Source organism: Equus asinus, chromosome 5, assembly GCF_041296235.1.
Source record: "Equus asinus isolate D_3611 breed Donkey chromosome 5, EquAss-T2T_v2, whole genome shotgun sequence".
In the NCBI taxonomy this organism is placed as follows: domain Eukaryota; kingdom Metazoa; phylum Chordata; class Mammalia; order Perissodactyla; family Equidae; genus Equus; species Equus asinus.
The window spans coordinates 99,725,776-99,742,695 of record NC_091794.1 but is presented as its reverse complement, the minus strand read 5'-3'; the positions used below and the strand labels follow the sequence as shown (position 1 = coordinate 99,742,695).

The 16,920-nt window shown below is 46.3% G+C and overlaps 1 protein-coding gene across 4 annotated transcripts in view; it reads right to left on the bottom strand.

Moving 5' to 3' along the window:
• Positions 1-16,920, bottom strand: part of CAPZB (capping actin protein of muscle Z-line subunit beta) — a 133,589-nt gene that overhangs the window by 73,055 nt on the left and 43,614 nt on the right. For all 4 annotated transcript variants that reach the window (XM_070510874.1, XM_044769848.2, XM_014854753.3 and 1 more), the window contains exon 2: positions 1,179-1,268. In XM_070510874.1, coding sequence (XP_070366975.1) covers positions 1,179-1,268 — 90 coding nt within the window. The remainder of the gene's footprint in view (positions 1-1,178; positions 1,269-16,920) is intronic.

The following is a 16,920-nucleotide window of genomic DNA, read 5'->3' as shown; positions in this document are numbered from 1 at the left end:
CACAGAACGTCCACTTGTCTGGTCAGGGCCCATCACATTTTCATATCCACCTTCTTCATTTCCATCACAAACACCTGTAGCTGACTTTCTTGTCAGGAAGTCCACCTCAAGAAACCTCCTCCTCACTTCCTTCGATAGACCTGACTCCATCTCACACAGCTGCCTCTCAATCGGGAGTGTGTCCCCATAAATATACAGTTACGTGATGGACGCTTCAGACTGCTGTGAGGAGTTTAATCTGCGAATGACATGAGTCTCATGCAGTCCTGTAAGTTTCCCAGTAAAACTGTTCTGAGTTCACACGATGGAGTTCAATCTATCACTACAGCATATGAACAAGTTTTCAAACCACTATTTGAAAAGGTCTCTCATTGACGAGCCACAGTTGGCAACTGATAATTACACCCCGGAAGACACGGGACACAGTGAAAAGAACAGAGGACTCAGAATCAGCGAGCCTGGGCCCCAGACGCAGAGCCACAGCGCACTGGCCAAATGACCTAGTAACTCGGGTGGCCTTTTAGGGCATGATTTTATTTTATTTTACTTCTCTTCAATATTTCCCATAGCTTTATAGATTTTTAAATTATTTTGAGCATTTTCAAATAATATTATGGTGCTAGTTAATCTGAGGCATCATTTTGAGACCAATCATTCTGAATCTTAAAAAAAACCAGAATATTTAAAAATAGATGTGATAAGCCCTTTAAAAGCCAACTTTTATGTTTTATACCATCTCCAAGCAGAAGGAAAGCCACTGCAGCATTTCACAGGGTCGATTCTGGGCCTGCTTTGACTGGAAAAGCTTCCACAACAGCACAGACACCAGTGATGCCTGGCACTGCGCACTGCTGAGCACCTGCTGGATGCGTGCAGCCTCTCCTTGCCCAGGCTTAAACGCAAGCTTCTAGAAACTGAAAACAAGGCAGCTGGGGGAAGGGGAGAAATTGTAATCAACTTGAGAACTCCTATCTTGGGCTTTGTTAACAAAAAGCTCTGAAAGACAACCATGTGAAACCCATCTTCTCTGTCTGGAGGAATCTTGTGACTCAGTGGTGGCATCTGGCTGGGGAGAGAGGAGGTTTCTTGTGTGTTTTGAATTCTGCTTGGAAAAAGGTACACAAAGCAACCAATTATGAGCCACAACCCCAATGAAACCATACGAACAAAGCACATACCAGGTCGATCAGGTCGCTGAGGTTCTTCTCGATTTGCTGCGGAGGCAGGCGCCTCATTAAGTCCAAGGCACAGTCCAGCTGCTGATCACTCTGTGAAAGAGAAACAAGCGTCTCAGTCACCTGGCCAAGAAAAACACCAAAAACCCCCCTTTAAAAAGCATTCTTGGGGCCAGCCCCGTGGCCAAGTGGTTGAGTTCACGTGCTCCACTTTAGCAGCCCAGGATTTGCAGGTTCAGATCCCAGGCGCGGACCAACGTACCACTCATCAAGCGACACTGTGGTGGCATCCCATATATAAATAGAGGAAGACTGGCAGCACAGACGTTAGCTCAGGGACAATCTTCCTCAAGAAAAAGAGGAAGATTGGCAATAGATGTTAGCTCGGAGAATCTTCCCCACCAAAAAAAAAAACAAAAACAAAACCAAAAAGCATTCCTGCAGTTTCGGGTTGCTCAGGGCAGTCTAAGACCAAACAGGCCTCCAGTGGGCCCTCAGACACACCTCCTGGAGGGAGGCTGCTGGTGTGATGGCAATCTCTATCTCAAATGAAGGCATCCAAAAGATACTCAGAGAAGCAGGAAGCAGGCCAGAGAGTTCAGACAGTTGTCCTGTTCTACCGACATCTCAAACCCTCATCAGCTTTCCTTCTCCACCTCAACAGACCATGGGAAACACAGATGTACTAACTCCCAGTTGGTTTTGCAGTAAGCATGCTCAAATGGCAGAGTAAGCTTTGTGCTTTGCTGTAACCTAGATATAAATGTCAGGTAACGTCACCTGGCCAGGTTCGTTGATCAACTCCAAGCCAGCGACAAAGCCAGGAAAGGAACAAGTGGCAAGACGCATGCAAAGGTTTAAAGCGCTTGAGTCATTCAACTAAAGCTTGATACACGTTTCCAGGCGCCAGGTCCTTGCAAAGCAGACCAAGACCTGGGCCACTTTCAGTCAAGAGCTCACTGTCTGCAAAGAGAACTACTGCAACAGACCAGGGTCACTGCCGCCACAGGGGCCCGGCAGGATAAACATTACTCTCATTTACTAAGCACCTTCTTGAGGCTATGCACTGGTGCTCCGCAGTACTTTCTTATTTAATATTCATGCTGTAACTAGTTACTGAGAGCTGCCATACGCCAGTCACCATAAACATGTAATAAATAATAAAGGCTGGGGGGAGGAAGGAAGCAATGAACTGAACGGGAGCAACGGTGGTAAAGTGCAAAGTACATTCAGAACACAGTGGGCTCAAACACAGAAGGCTAGACCTCAGGAGGAGTCACAAGAAATAAGGTGAGAAAGGCCAGCCAGGTAAAACGGTGAGGACCCCCGCATGCGACCCTAAGAAGCACAAGTGAGGCAGATGGAGAGCCCAACACAACCCACCAGGGGCACTATCCGATCCGCATCGCAGACCCACTCTGCTCAGACCAACCTCAGGACTTTTAAAAGCCCTGAATCAACAAGCTGAAGAATCTTCATCAAGTATAGAAAGTAATCCTGGAAATGCCACATTTGACTCTAACGAAATAGAACTTTTGAATATGAGCATCTACACTCCAGGTATATTAACCACAAACAGGCTAGGCTGTGGGACAAGGACCCATTTTTTATTCACCAAAAACATAACGCATTAAGTTAATTTAACACATAACATTAAGTTAACCAGACGCAATTTCATTTTCAGGTAATTAATATGGCATATACAGCAGGCTGTTTTTAAAACAGAAAAAAAAAACTTGTTCCCTGCTCAAGATGGTTATCAGTGACAATTTATTCTGGGACACACAACAAACTGGCTACCCTGAAAAGAAACACACACACACACACACTCAGAAACCTTGCAGCACTTGTTTTGCTTACTGAAACATTCCAGCAACCACGAATTCCCTACTTGTGCCATGCCTTCTACACCAGCCAGGCCACGGTGACATGGGTTTGGTCCGCTGGCATGGGAAGACATTTTAACACCACTTCTAGGGTCGAGAACACAGATAAACTGATTTGACACTAGAGAGATCTATATTCAGTTCCCAGTTCTGCCATTCATTAACTTAGGACTTGGGCAAATTTCTTAACCTCTACAAGCCTCTGTTTGTTTCTCCATAAATGAAGACAGTATCTACTTCACAGGGCTGTTGCGATGATTTAGTTAATACCTGTGAAATGTTTATAATACATAGTAAGGATGCGTTAGAATGTATTTTCTGTGTATGTGTGTAAATATATGTTTTAAATATTTAAAAAGTATTTTAAAATATATTTTATAATATTCACCCGCCTCAACCCAACCCTGAAGTCTCTCAGGGTCTAAGATGGAGTTAGGGGTTCAAACTCCATAAATAGCTATGTACCCCCTTGGCTGTGCAAGAACAGAAAACCCTAAAAGATTCCAGTCAAACTACTTAATAAAAGTAAACTAATAAGCTGCAGACCCTAACAGACACTTCACCAAAGACGCACAGACGGCAAATAAGCACGTGAAAAGGTGCTCCACATCACACATCACCAGAGAAATGCAGAGAAACAATGAGATACCATTCAACTATCGGAATGGCCAAAACCTATAACTCTGATAACAGCAAATGCTGACAAGGATGTGGAGCAACAGGAACTCTGATTCACTGCTGGGGGGAACGCAAAATGGCACAGCCACTTCGGAAGACAGTCTGGCGGTCTCTTACAAAACTAACCATACTCTTACCATATGATCCGGCATTTGTGCTCCTTGGTATTTACCCAAAGGAGCTGAAAACTTATGTCCACGCAGAAACCAGCACATGAATGTTTACAGCACCTGTATTCATAATTGCCAAAATCTGGAAGCAACCAAGATGTCCTTCAGTAAGTGAATGGATAAACAAACGGATACATCCAGACAATAGAATATTATTCAGTGCTAAAAAGAAATGAGCTATCAAGCCATGAAAAGACACGGAAGAACCTTAAAGAATATTACGAAGTGAAGTCAATCTGAAAAGGCTGCGTACTGTGTGAGTCCAACTATATGACATTCTGGAAAAAGCAAAACCAGGGACAGTAAAAAGATCAGTGGCTGCCAGATCTTGGAGAGGAGGGAGGGATGAACAGGCAGAGCCCACAAGATTTTTAGGGCAGAGAAACTCCTCTATATAATACCATAATGGTGGATATGTGTCATTGTAAATTCACCCAAACCCATAGAATATACAACATCAAGAGTGAACCCCAGGGGGCTGGCCCCATGGCCGAGTGGTTAAGTTTGCACGCTCCGCTTCAGCAGCCCGGGGTTTTGCCAGTTCGGATCCTGGGTGTGACCTAGCACTGCTCATCAAGCCACGCTGAGGCAGCGTCCCACATAGAAGAACTAGAAGGATCTACAACTAGAATACACAATTATGTACTGGGGGGCTTTGGGGAGAAGAAGGAGGAAAAAAAAAAAGTGTGAACCCCAATGGAAACCGCAGATTTTGAGTGATTATGATGTGTCAGTGTAGGTTCACCAACTGTAACCCTGGTGGGGGTGTTGATAATGGGGGAGGCCATGCATGTGTGGGGCAGGGGTTATACGGGAACTCTCTGTACCTTCAGCTCAGTTCTGCTGTGAACCTAAACTGCTCTAAAAAATTGAGTCTATGTAAATAAAAAGAGAGGTGTAAACGAGTGGTTCTCAACTGGGGTTGATTCTGCCCTCCCCAGAGACCCCCAGGAGACATTTGGCAATCTGGACACATTTTTGGTTGTCATCACTGGAGAAGAGGAAGCTATTGACATCTAATGGGTAGGGGCCAGGGGCCCGTTAATGCACAGGGTCCACCCCAACAACCTGGCCCAAAATGTCAGCACAGTTAAGTCTGAGAAACCCTGGTTTAAAATAATCGTTTTGGGGGGCTGCAGACTACCAGTCTCTGACCAAGGCTAAGGGCCCAGAAAACTGCACACACTCAGAAACATTTTACATACAATTCTAATTCACAGACAACTCATAACCCTAAAAACTTCTGGTCTTTGGAGATATTTTCAACTGGCTATTAACAATCTTCATGAGAACTAAAAAACAAACTTAGATATAAGTCAGTCTAGCTACGTTGAAACTTTAATCCAGCACATATTTGGATTCAGAAAGGATTAAGCAGAAGTTGAACAATTATTATCTAGGCAAAGAAAAGTCCTAACTTGACCAGAGAAGGTCAACAAGAAAAGACACTGCTTTAACCCTTCCATGAGCCTGTTCACACCCCCAACCCCAACATGCTCATCACAGCCTCATCCCCCCGAGAGCCAGTAGCAAAAAGGGTTCCTTCTGGACAATCCACTGCCTGATTCTATCTAGTCAAAACCATGAAAATACTATTGCAAAATGGTCTAATTCATATTTTGCATTAATTCCAATTAATCTTAATTGGAAATTTTTCACCATAAATTTCTAGGGCCAAGGATGTCGAACTATCATTAAATTAGTACATGACTAAAAGCTTCTCATAAGCCAAGCAACATGGGAAAGCTTAACGAGAGCTTGTAAACAGTTAAAATGAGATTAACTGGAGCCCTTCACCTGGGAGTCATCCCAAACCCTGAGGGGTCCAAACAGGAAACAGCACAAGAGAATGAACAAAACGTGGATGGTCTACAGCTACGCGTGGCAACATGAGGGACCCCAGAAACAGAATGATGGTGGGAGTGGGGAAGCAAGTTCCAGGGGACAACCCAGGATGCTGCCACTTTTACAAAGGTCAAAAACAAGAAATACTCACCTCTCTATCATTTAGACATAAACACGTGTTTGTGTGTTTGTCTGTGTTTTAAATTAACATAGCAAGGTTGTTTTTCTTATTAGCCAAGACAAGGGAACAATAAATACAAAATTCAGGAGAGAGAGAAGAGTAGTTATAAGGGAAAAAGTCACCAGGGGGAGATCAAAGTTGATATTCACCTAGGTCTTGCACGGAATGGTGTGTTCAAGGGAATAAATACCATCACGATGCTTAAACTTACGTGTATGTTAATATGTCCCTTTACAGTTATCAGATATATAAACTTTTTTGAGATGACTTTTGTGTATGGTGTAAGACTGGGGTCCAGTTTCATTCTTTTGTATGTGGCTGTCCAGTTTTCCCAAGACTATTTATCAAAGAGACTGTCCTTTCCCCATTGTATAATCTTGGCTCGTTTGTCGTAAATTAATTGACCATATGCGCAAGGGTTTATTTCTGAGCTATTCTGTTTGTCATTATTTCACTTCACTGAATATATTTTTAAAGGTAATACAAAAAAATACAAAGAAGAGCAAGCAGGGACAGAAACTGGGATTCGGGTGCTCCGAGTCCAAGGTCTGCCCTGTCACGGACGCCTGTGTGACCTGAGGTGCACTCTTAACCTTGAGGCCTGGGATGTGAGCTAGACAGCTTCCAGGATTCCTTCTAGATGGATTGTGCCCTGGATCCTGCTGCAAGTGCAGATGCTCCCACTGGGTCTCACCTGCCCTGCCCTTCAACAGCCCCCTGCAGGCCTACAACCATGTTTCAATTCAACAACCCTGCACTGAGCACCGACTGTGGCCAGGCCCTGAACTAGGTTCAGTGAATGACGCCTAGTCCCCACCCTCAAGGAACCATCCACAAGATAGCAAATAATCCTAAGGCAGTGTGATGTGTACAGCAGCACACGGAAGACGCAGAGACGCGGCACAGTCCGAATATAGTTATCTGTACTTCACGTGTCAACTACTTTCGCAGCATTTCCCACCCTGGTGAACCTCCTCTAACTGGCTATTTATTTTGTGTACTGTCATCCTGTGACTAAGGGCCCTCCACCTGACGGCTCCTTCAGACTCCTAACTGACCTCAGACACTTCCTTCGTAAAATGAGCCTCATCAATTCCACCCTCCCCTGGGGGCGTTTTCTGGGTTGAAAGGTAAACAGTAAAAGAATGACCATTTCACTTCACTTCCCAGAATTCTCTGCCGGTTCAATTAGTCACTCAATAATTATTTGAGTGTTTCCAAGGTGACAAGCGCTGTTTTTGATGCTGAATGGTGAACATAACAAAGTCCCTCCCTGTCCTTCAGGAACTTATGGTGCAGTCAAAACCTACACGGAAAAAATTAGGGACGAGTCCTTGTTAGGATATCAGAGAATAAGGAGGGGACGGTTACCCCACTTTAAGCTAGTGAGGCTCCAAGGGGTCAGTTTAGGTTTTTGTTGTGTTTTTTTAGTATATAAGCTGAGCTACGGAAGTTTCACTTTCTGCTGGTTTTCACATGACTTAAACAAAAGCAAACTGCTTAAATCACCGTACGACAAGTAAAACAACTGTTAATACAGACTAGAACGATTTTTCAGAAGAATAATTAAGTCAAAACACTACAGCTTAAAAAAATCTACTAAGGAATTTTCAGACACCTGATAGTGTTGTCAATCATTTCATAGAGTAAAACTTGGTCTATTAAACGAACTAACAGGGCAAAGACTAATCTGGAAATCATCATCAAATAAAATTTATTCAGTCCCTAGGTAGGGATGCAAAGAACAGGACAAGCCCCAACCTGTGAGAAGCTCAAAGTTTAATAGAATAAACACACCTATCCACAAAAATCAAAAATGTTATAGCAAAGATACATACTAAGTGGCACAGGGAACCTCAAAAGACTTCCCAGAAGGGTACAGGAGCCGGTTATTGCCGGCAGAGTAGGGGTGCCCTGGGCAGACACGGAGGGGCCTTTCCAGGCAGCAGGTGCAGTGAGATAAAAGGAGAGGCATGGAAGAGAGGGCCCACACACATGCTCCACGAGCAAGGGGTGCTCCAGAGGAAGGGCAGCACAGTGGGCCGGGACACCCGTCATGAGGAGCCCACAGTGAGGCCAGATGGTGCCCAAACTGCGCAGAGGGCAGCGGTTTTCTAAAGAGGCTGCAGTGTTCCACAGAGCTCCAGGCCCCAGGCTCAGCCCCTGCCTTCTCCCAGTAGTTTTGCTTCTGTCTACTTTGCAGGTAAGGATTCTGTGCCACATCATTTGGCCTTTAAAACTTTTTTTTTTTTTTTGAGGAAGATTAGCCCTGAGCTAACATTCACTGCCAATCGTCCTCTTTTTGCTGAGGAAGACTGGCCCTGAGCTAACATCCGTGCCCATCTTCCTCTACTTTATATGTGGCACACCTACCACAGCATGGCTTGCCAAGTGGTGCCATGTCCACACCCGGGATCTGAACCGGCGAACCCCGGGGCCACCAAAGCAGAACGTGCGCACTTAACCGCTGCGCCACGGGGCTGGCCCCTGGCCTTTAAAACTTTTTAAAAGATCTGCTTCTCCAGAAGGGTCAGAAGCCCCCAAAGATTCTTCCGGGGAGAAATGACAGAAATATTGTTGTGTCATAGAAGGTGAAGCAGATTATACTTTCCAAAAACGGCCATAACACAAGCTCTCCCACCTGACGTGTCCCTCTTACAACGTCGCTGTGACATTCCTCCCATTGAGGGGTGGAGTCTATGTCCCCTCCCCTTGGAACAGGGAGAGGTGGGTGACTTCATCAACAGAGAACAGCAGAATTGATGCTCTGTGACTTCAGAGGCCAAGCCGTGAAAGACGCTCCACCTTCTGCCTTGTTTGCTGAACACGCACCAGGCGGAGCCCCAAGCAGCAATGGCAACAGGTGAACTTCCCTAAGCCCGCATCCTGTGAGGAAGCCCCACCTGGCCCAGGCAGAGAGCCTGAGACTCGCTGAGGTGAGACACCCAGCCAGCACCCAGGTGCTCCAGGCCCCCACTGTCCCAGCTTCAGCTGTCTGACTGCAATAGCAGGAGACCCCAAGCCACAGCCACCCAGACAAGGCCCTCTGGAATTTCCAACCCAAGGAACCACTGGAGAGAAAGAAATGATTACTATTTTAAGTCACTAGGTTTTGGGGTGAGTTTGTTAGACAGCAAAAGTAACTGATACAGAAGGATGCCTCTGGTGACTGTGGGGAGAAAGTCTGACCAGAGATGGGACTGAGGGCAGGAGGGCCAGCAGAGGCGAACCCACAGCAACCAGGGCTCTGGCTGAATGGCTGGAGAGGAGGCAGAGGGTCAAAGATTTTAAGAGGAAGAACAGATAGGACGAGGTTACCTACCGGAAAGGAGAGGCAGCCCAAGACGTCTGAGACAACTGAGTTTCTAGTGGGGACTACCTGCTAGACGATGATGCCAAAGCGTCATCAGCGTGTGTACGGTTTGTGTGTGCCCTCTTAAAACAGCATTTGTAATTTCAAGGACAGGAGGCAACTCAAAGCACTTGGTTTCCGAGCAGAAGTCCTGCCTGGCCTGCTCCAGTGACTGGCTGAGGCAGATCTGTACTTAACAGCATCTGTCTGTACATAAACCACCAACCAAAGCCTTGAAAGGCCTTCACAGTTTGTTCTCAAATTCATCAAGACCTTCACTCGTTAACATTCCCCAGAGGCTTAGCAAACAGTTACTTCCCAGACAACACAGAGGTGAACCCCACTGGAGCCCAGGCTGATTTATCACAAATTTATAGTGTCTAACTTAACTGTGGTTTGTCTTGTATAATCTGTGACCCGACAAGCAACTTTGTTTAAAAGTTGAATCTGCTTTCTGCCCTGTGGCTCAGGAACAATCTGTGCTGGGAGTTGTTCGGGGAAAGATTCACCGGCCAGTGCAGCCGACGACTCACCCGTAGGGCACTCTGGAAAACGGCATGGTTTGGATTAACAAAAAGAAAAGTGTTTCTTCCACTGACTGACTGTCCTCTGGTTGAATCTTCTGGGAGGGACACGGTGATGACAGCCGGACATGGAGGGAGACGGCTCATCACACACAAACACGCGCACTCCCTCTGGGGGACTTTTCATTCCCATGGGAAAACCCAATACCCCACACCGAAGGAGTCAAAGCCACAGTGCAAGCCCACTTGGCAGAGCAAGCCTTCTTCGACCTTTTGGGGTCTACCGTACATCATCATCGCTGGGGCAATGACATCTTTTTAAAATTGAGGTGAAAACCACTCCACACAACATTAACCATTCCGCAGTGGTTTTGGTGGCTGGGTCAATGCCGTTTTGATCACCAGGAAAACATAATTGCTTTAAAGTCTCTGCTTTAAAAAAATTCTGCCACGATCACAGAAATTTAGATCTGGACAGACTTTTCAAGTTCACCTAAATTCTATCCCCTCATTTTACAGAAAAATAATGAAGTTTAGAGAAAGTTTCATAAGGTCACACACTCAGTGGCAAAATCAGCACTTGAACCCACAGCTTCACGTTGAGGGGTTTTCTACTACACCTCATGCTATCTTTCCACCTGGCTCAGTCGCTAAGCAACTAAGTGAGGGATGAGTAGGCACTGGGCACACAGAGCTGAACTAGTCAGACATGGTCCCTGCCCTCAAGGAGCCTGTGACCTAACGAAGACGACAGGCAGGAAAAAACAGCAGGAAACAAGGACTACAGCAACCCACTCTACACTCCTCCCGTGACTTTTCCAGATGCCCACACTACCAACTTTCTTTTAATCCTAAAAGATGGGAATGCCTCTAAAATGTTTTACAAGGTCCATGTTTTCATACCGAGGACACAAAGCAATGAACACAGTCAAACCACTTCTCATCGGCAATGGGACACGGCTAGGAGCGTCCAATACTGAAACATGGCCCTGGGTCTGCTTTTTAAGTGTTTCTGCCTCTTCTGTCTGGCTGTCAGCTACACTTTCTCATCTGCTCTTATCTCATTTGCTGCTAATCTGCTAAGGATCAGGAAATTAGAAACTTCTTTAAAAAAATAACTTTGAGACAAGGCATAAAGCACAGGTTCATAACCAGAGTCACAGTCCCACAGTTTTGTGAGGACTCTGACAGCGTGTGAAGGTATGCGTGTTGTCAAGGTTCAGGGCCCACCGCTTCATTCTTAAAGTCTCCGACGCTAAAGGCCCAGGTTTGATCTGATAGTAATAAAAATTCCTGTTCTCCTACTGAACCTGCAGGGTGGAACTAAGCAAGTCACCACTTAATCCCTTGGAGCCTCAGTTTTTAAGACTTTAAAACGTGGGCCGAACAACACCCTCCGCCTTGCAGGGCCGCGGAGAGAGTGAGGTAACGTGTCTGGCACAGCCTCCGACCAAGAGCATCCCGCAGTCTGTCCTCCTTAAATGGGAGGAACTCTCCAGGAGTGTAAAGCACGGGCTTATCTGCTAGGACTTTTACATAACAGTTTTTGGGTGCCCAAGGGCCCTTTCCTCCCTGATTTTCTGCTCATGTGACGCAGGTTTTCCATTTAGGCTGCCAGGAGTCTTAGAAAGGTAGGCGGGGTGTTATTTCAGTTTCCAAGTCATTAAGCACCAACAGAGGAGGGCAGGCTTCCACGGCTCTCGCCCCACACCGTGTCCCCGGCCCTGTTCTTGATGGAGGGCATGGACTGGGGGCTCCTCCAAAGCCAAATGAGAGGGAGGAAGAGGACCTTCTGGGCAGAAAACAGAGTTGACCAAATTCCATATTCACCCACAAAACATCTTCTCTTTTTCTTTTCTGTACTGTTCTCTCCTTTTCCGCTTTCTTTCTGAAGTCTTCTGACCCCTCTCTCTGGATGGAGAGCACCAAGAAATATTTCCACCATTTCACCTCCCTATTTACTGGTGCTCCCCAGCCCATCTGAGGCCATCGAAACCAGACAAATAGGACAGCCCTAGAAGAGTCCCCAAACTACCTCACCTCCTCACCCAAGAATGAGACTTCCAAGTGCCTCTCTCCCTGGTATATTTATTCCAGAGCAAAACTTAGCAACCTACATATGGGCTCCATGTCAAATACTACCACAGCCATCAGCTGGTTTTCCCTCACACACCCCTCAGGGAGTGAAAGACCCAAAAGGAATCACAGGCAGGAGGTGGAGCTGTATCTCTGCTGTCATGTGGGTAAGAAAAAGGTTTTGGATAACCGAGTCAATGTTTACAGCCCCAAAATCGCCAACTGCAGGACACAGAACGGTTTCTCTGCAGGAATCAAATTTTACCCAGGAAACTTGGTGGAATGGCAAAAATCCTCAATAAGGAGCTAGCAATGGGGGTCCTGAAGGAGGCGCGGCTGTGCAGGCACATTCTAACCGGCAAAGCAGAGCCCTGCGCAGCAAGGGGAGGAAGCGCAGGCGCATCTGGGGTTCTTCTAGCCCCCCCCCGTAAGGCAGCTGCCCTCCGCCTCGTGCATCCTCCACCTCCGCCCATCCCTCCAACAGCTCAGCAAGCTTGCTGACCCCTCTTCCGTGTACTAAAACTCGGTTCCCAGTCAGCACTCAACCTACAGGCGACTGCAGTCTGCTCTTTACGACCCTGCCACGCAAAGCAGAGGGGATGACTTCATGCCGGGAAACACCCCAGGTCAGATGACAATGGACAAATCCACTGCTCCGGACTGTGGCCCGCCAGATTTCTCACGCACTGTTCTTGGCTCTGCTAACGAGCCAGCTGGGTGAAGTGGCGCATTTTATCCTGGGTGTGCCTCCCTCTACCTCTCCAGATTTTAAAACACAGAATCATAGAAATACTAAGCTATGGGGATCTTAGAAACCATCTAATCAGCAGCTTCTTTTAAAAAGGAGGAAAACTGAGGCCCAGGTTTATCCATAGCTAAGTAAGACTTATCATATAACTAAACAGCAACGAACCAGGATCAGAAAACAAATTTCTTTATTATACAGTTCAGTGCTTTCCAGCTGTTTACAGATTAATCGTAAGTCAAAATTCAAGAATTGGGCTGGACTTATCCAAAAAAATACTGTTCCTAATAAACCTCTCTACTATTAGAACAATGGTATTAAGAATACATACATATCATCCAGATAATTTTATTTTTCTTCCAAATTAATTGTTCTTTACTAAGAATACAAAACATCCAAAATACAAATCAATCTCAAAAGAGAAACGGAAGAAGTCTTCTGTCTGCCAGGGGCCCCCCAAGAGCCCCCCAAGGGCCAGGCCCGTGGGTCCGAGTTGGGAAACCCTCACAGAGCTCTGTGAGATGACACTATTATCCCAGTTCCACAGATAAGTAAACCAAGGCTTAGAAAGGCTAACTGGCTTGTCTCAGATCCAGAGCACTGAAGGACACAGATGACACAGAACAAAAACCCAAGGTCTGCCTCCCATGACCAAACGTTATCTAAGAGAATGTTAACAACCCAAACGAAAATAAAATTAATTTCAAGTGACTTTTAGAGAACAACTTGCCAGCTCACCAAATCAGACAGGGGCACTGGTCTCTCCTCCCATGCTGGGCAAATTATGGACAATTCCATCTACTACCAAATTCTGAAATGCCGTCACCTTGGATTATAGACTCTGTTCTCACAAACACTATCACTGATGGGTGGATTTCTCGACAACACGAAAGCCCCTTCAGACCATTTCTCTGGTTGATGGTTTCCTGGACCCCTTCAGAAGATCCGCAAGGGGCCATTACCTATTGTCTGATCATTAATGTTTCACAGATGTCTACAGCTGCTGCCTCTGTGTGATCCTGGCTGGTTTCATGTAACAAGCCACTAATCCGTCCACTTTGTCAGCTGGTAGTTAGACACATAATTAGGGCGATCCTGAGACGTCTCCAATGGATGCCATACGTGCTGTCCATTTCTACCTCGATGGCACAAGAAATTCAAGAAGCCTTTCAGGAAAGTCTAAGATGACTAGATGACTAAACAGCAGAGCGTCCCTGTATTCCAAACAAGAGCTTAAAAAAAAAAAAAAAGCAGTTTGGAAAAAACATTGTCCACATGTTCATTGATGAAGGCTACGAAAAGTAAAGTCCCTTTTTCATAGCAGAAGCAGCCAATTCACATAAACCTTCTCCCAAACTGATTTATAGGATGGCCTGGATGAAATCTGGAACATTTGGCCACAGGTTTACACCAATAACACACTGGACATACATTCCTGCCAAAGGTTTTGGGGGAAACATTGGGTCCAATGTGCGAACAGCACAAACGGACAGGTCACGATGGGAAAGCAGCAAGATTAAAGGATTTGGGAAAAGTAAAGGCTCCATCAAGCCATGTCTTTCATCTAGAAGGTGGCAATGCTGCCTTTTCACTTTCATCCAAAGGGAGGACTAAGGAAAAGACAAACACGATGCTTAAGCAGCAACCAAACCAGTTGGGCCGTTCCTTTCCCGGGTTCCTGAGCTCCTATCTCAGACACTTGTGTGTGAATCAATGTGGAAGACTCCCCTGATCTCCACCTGCCCCACCCGACTCAAGGGCAGCTCTTCATCACAGCACATTCTCTAATCTGCCAACCGTGGGCACAGCACATCACAGAACAGAATCCTGCGACAATGACCAGCCCTCTAGCACCCCAAATACATGGCCAAAGCTTTCATATACTTTGGTGACAGCAAAGCACAATGCAACATTTTACCAACCTGTGATAAATTTGCAAATGTAACCTAAGACCTGTCATAAAGCTCCCCACTTTCAGCTGTCGGATCCACCTGGCAGGGAGGGGAGATGCCTACAAGTGAGGTCCTTCTAGCTTCAACATTGAAGACCTAAGACACAGTTTTGCCGGCCTGTGAGTGATGAAAAGGACCTAGAAGACAGACAGACAAGGGTTTAAATATTTCATCTGCCACTTCTGGCAACGGAGGTCTGGACAAGTCCTTCACTTTCCTGAGCCTCAATTCCTTCATCTGTTAAGTGGAAATAATAATAACATTGCAGTGTTGTTTTGGGGACAATAGCATAAAGTGCACGTAAAGAAACTAGCACAGTTCCTGAAACACATTAAGTGCTCAATAAAAAAAGAGCTATTATCACCATCCTCTTACACAGAGTTTAGTCCCAGAGGGCACAAGATTCTACCATCCAGTATGGGATTAAAACACCCACAGCCCTGCCCTTAGGAAGTTAATGTTACCTGAAGGCATGCAAGTGGGTGGCCAGGGAACAAGAGCCTGAAAATCAGTCAGTTAAGGCCACTCCTTTTTGGTTCTTTTGGGCTAGATGAAAGTGTTCTTTACAAGTAAAAACACTATTCCCCCATCAACAGACAAATTTCCTTAGAGCTAGTGAACATCTGCCCACGAGGTGTTTTCACAAGCTCAAACCCTCTTTCCTTCCACCCTCAACTGAATGCTGAGGGCTAGGTCTCAAGAAAGTTGGTGGCTGAGTAAGGAGCTTAAAGTCCTTCAATGAGTGAAGGAATTAACGAAAGGGAAGCAACAAGTTCCAATTCCAAAATATCTTTTGGATAACCAGGAACTAAACCCAAACAGTGAGCAAACGGTACTATTATTACCATCTCTCACGCCACCACCTAAAGCGGGCTCTGCCAACCGCAGCACACCACAACCGCCACGAACAACTTCCACCACGCAGTTACTCCACGGCGGGCTCGGACTTACAGGCTTAAAATTCATTAACGAAAATAACAGCTGGGGACTGGCCCGGTGGCAGAGTGGTTAAGTTCGCACGTTCTGCTTCACTGGCCTGGTGTTCGTGGGTTTGAATCCCGGGCACGGACCTACACACCACTCATCAAGCCATGCTGTGGCAGCATCCCACATACAAAAAAGGAAGACTGGCACAGACGTTAGCTCAGGGACAATCTTCTTCAAGTAAAAAGAGGAAGATTGGCAACAGATGTTCGCTCAGGGCCAATCTTCCTCATCAAAAGAAAAATAACAGCTAAAACTTACTAAGGCATTGTTCGAAGTGCTTTCTATGCCAACAACTCACTTAACCTTACAAACAATCCTGGGAGGTCAGTGCTAGTATGAGTCTCAGCTGTGGAAACTGCGAGACAGACAGCGTGGTGAGGTTATACATGTAACGGCAGTGGAGCTGGGGTTCAAAGGCAGGTCTATCTGACCCCAAAGCTACATGCCTAATCACCACCCTGTAATGTCTAGCAGCCAGACTCCTGTGCCACCACACTCCCTTCTCGTCCTAAGAACCATGGCCACCTCTTTGTTTTCAAGACTCCAAAAAGAAGAGGGGCTGGGGGCTGGCCCCGTGGCCGAGTGGTTAAAGCCGCGCGCTCCGCTGCAGGCGGCCCAGTGTTTCGTTGGTTCGAATCCTGGGCGCGGACATGGCACTGCTCATCAAACCACGCTGAGGCAGCGTCCCACATGCCACAACTGGAAGGACCCACAACGAAGAATGTGCAACTGTGTACTAGGGGGCTTTGGGGAGAAAAAGGAAAAAATAAAATCTTTGGAAAAAAAAAAAAAAGAAGAGGAGCTGGTTACTTTGCAGCAGTCTTGCACAGGTGAGTGGCCAGTGCGGGAGGCACTATAGCACCCTTCTTAAGGGTACGCGTTTGAGAGAGGTCGTCTGCAGTCAAATCCTGACTGTACCAGGTTCTAGCTGTGTGACCCTGGATTAGCGACTAAACTCTTCCGAGCCGCAGGTTCCCCAATCTATAAAATGAGGGTTATAATAGCAGATACTTCACACTGTTATTTTAAGGATCAACTGGGGGTAATCCTCATACAGCACTTTGCACGTACCTGGGACACAGTCACTGCTCCCTAAATTGTACATGTTAAGTCAACAGAGAGGAGGAAGGAGGGGAAAAAAAGTAAAAGGACATAATATAATGTTTCAAAGTAAAGGCCTCTCTGGCCTCCTGCCAGCCTCTAGGAAACACTGCTGGACGTGGTGCATCCACGGCGACGGTGAGCACCAGGGAGCTCTGGCGGCCGCAGAGCTGACGGCCTGACCGTCTGATCAAAGGAGGGTGAACTTAGGCTTGGAGATCCGAGCTGAGCCTGTTTCAGGACACAGT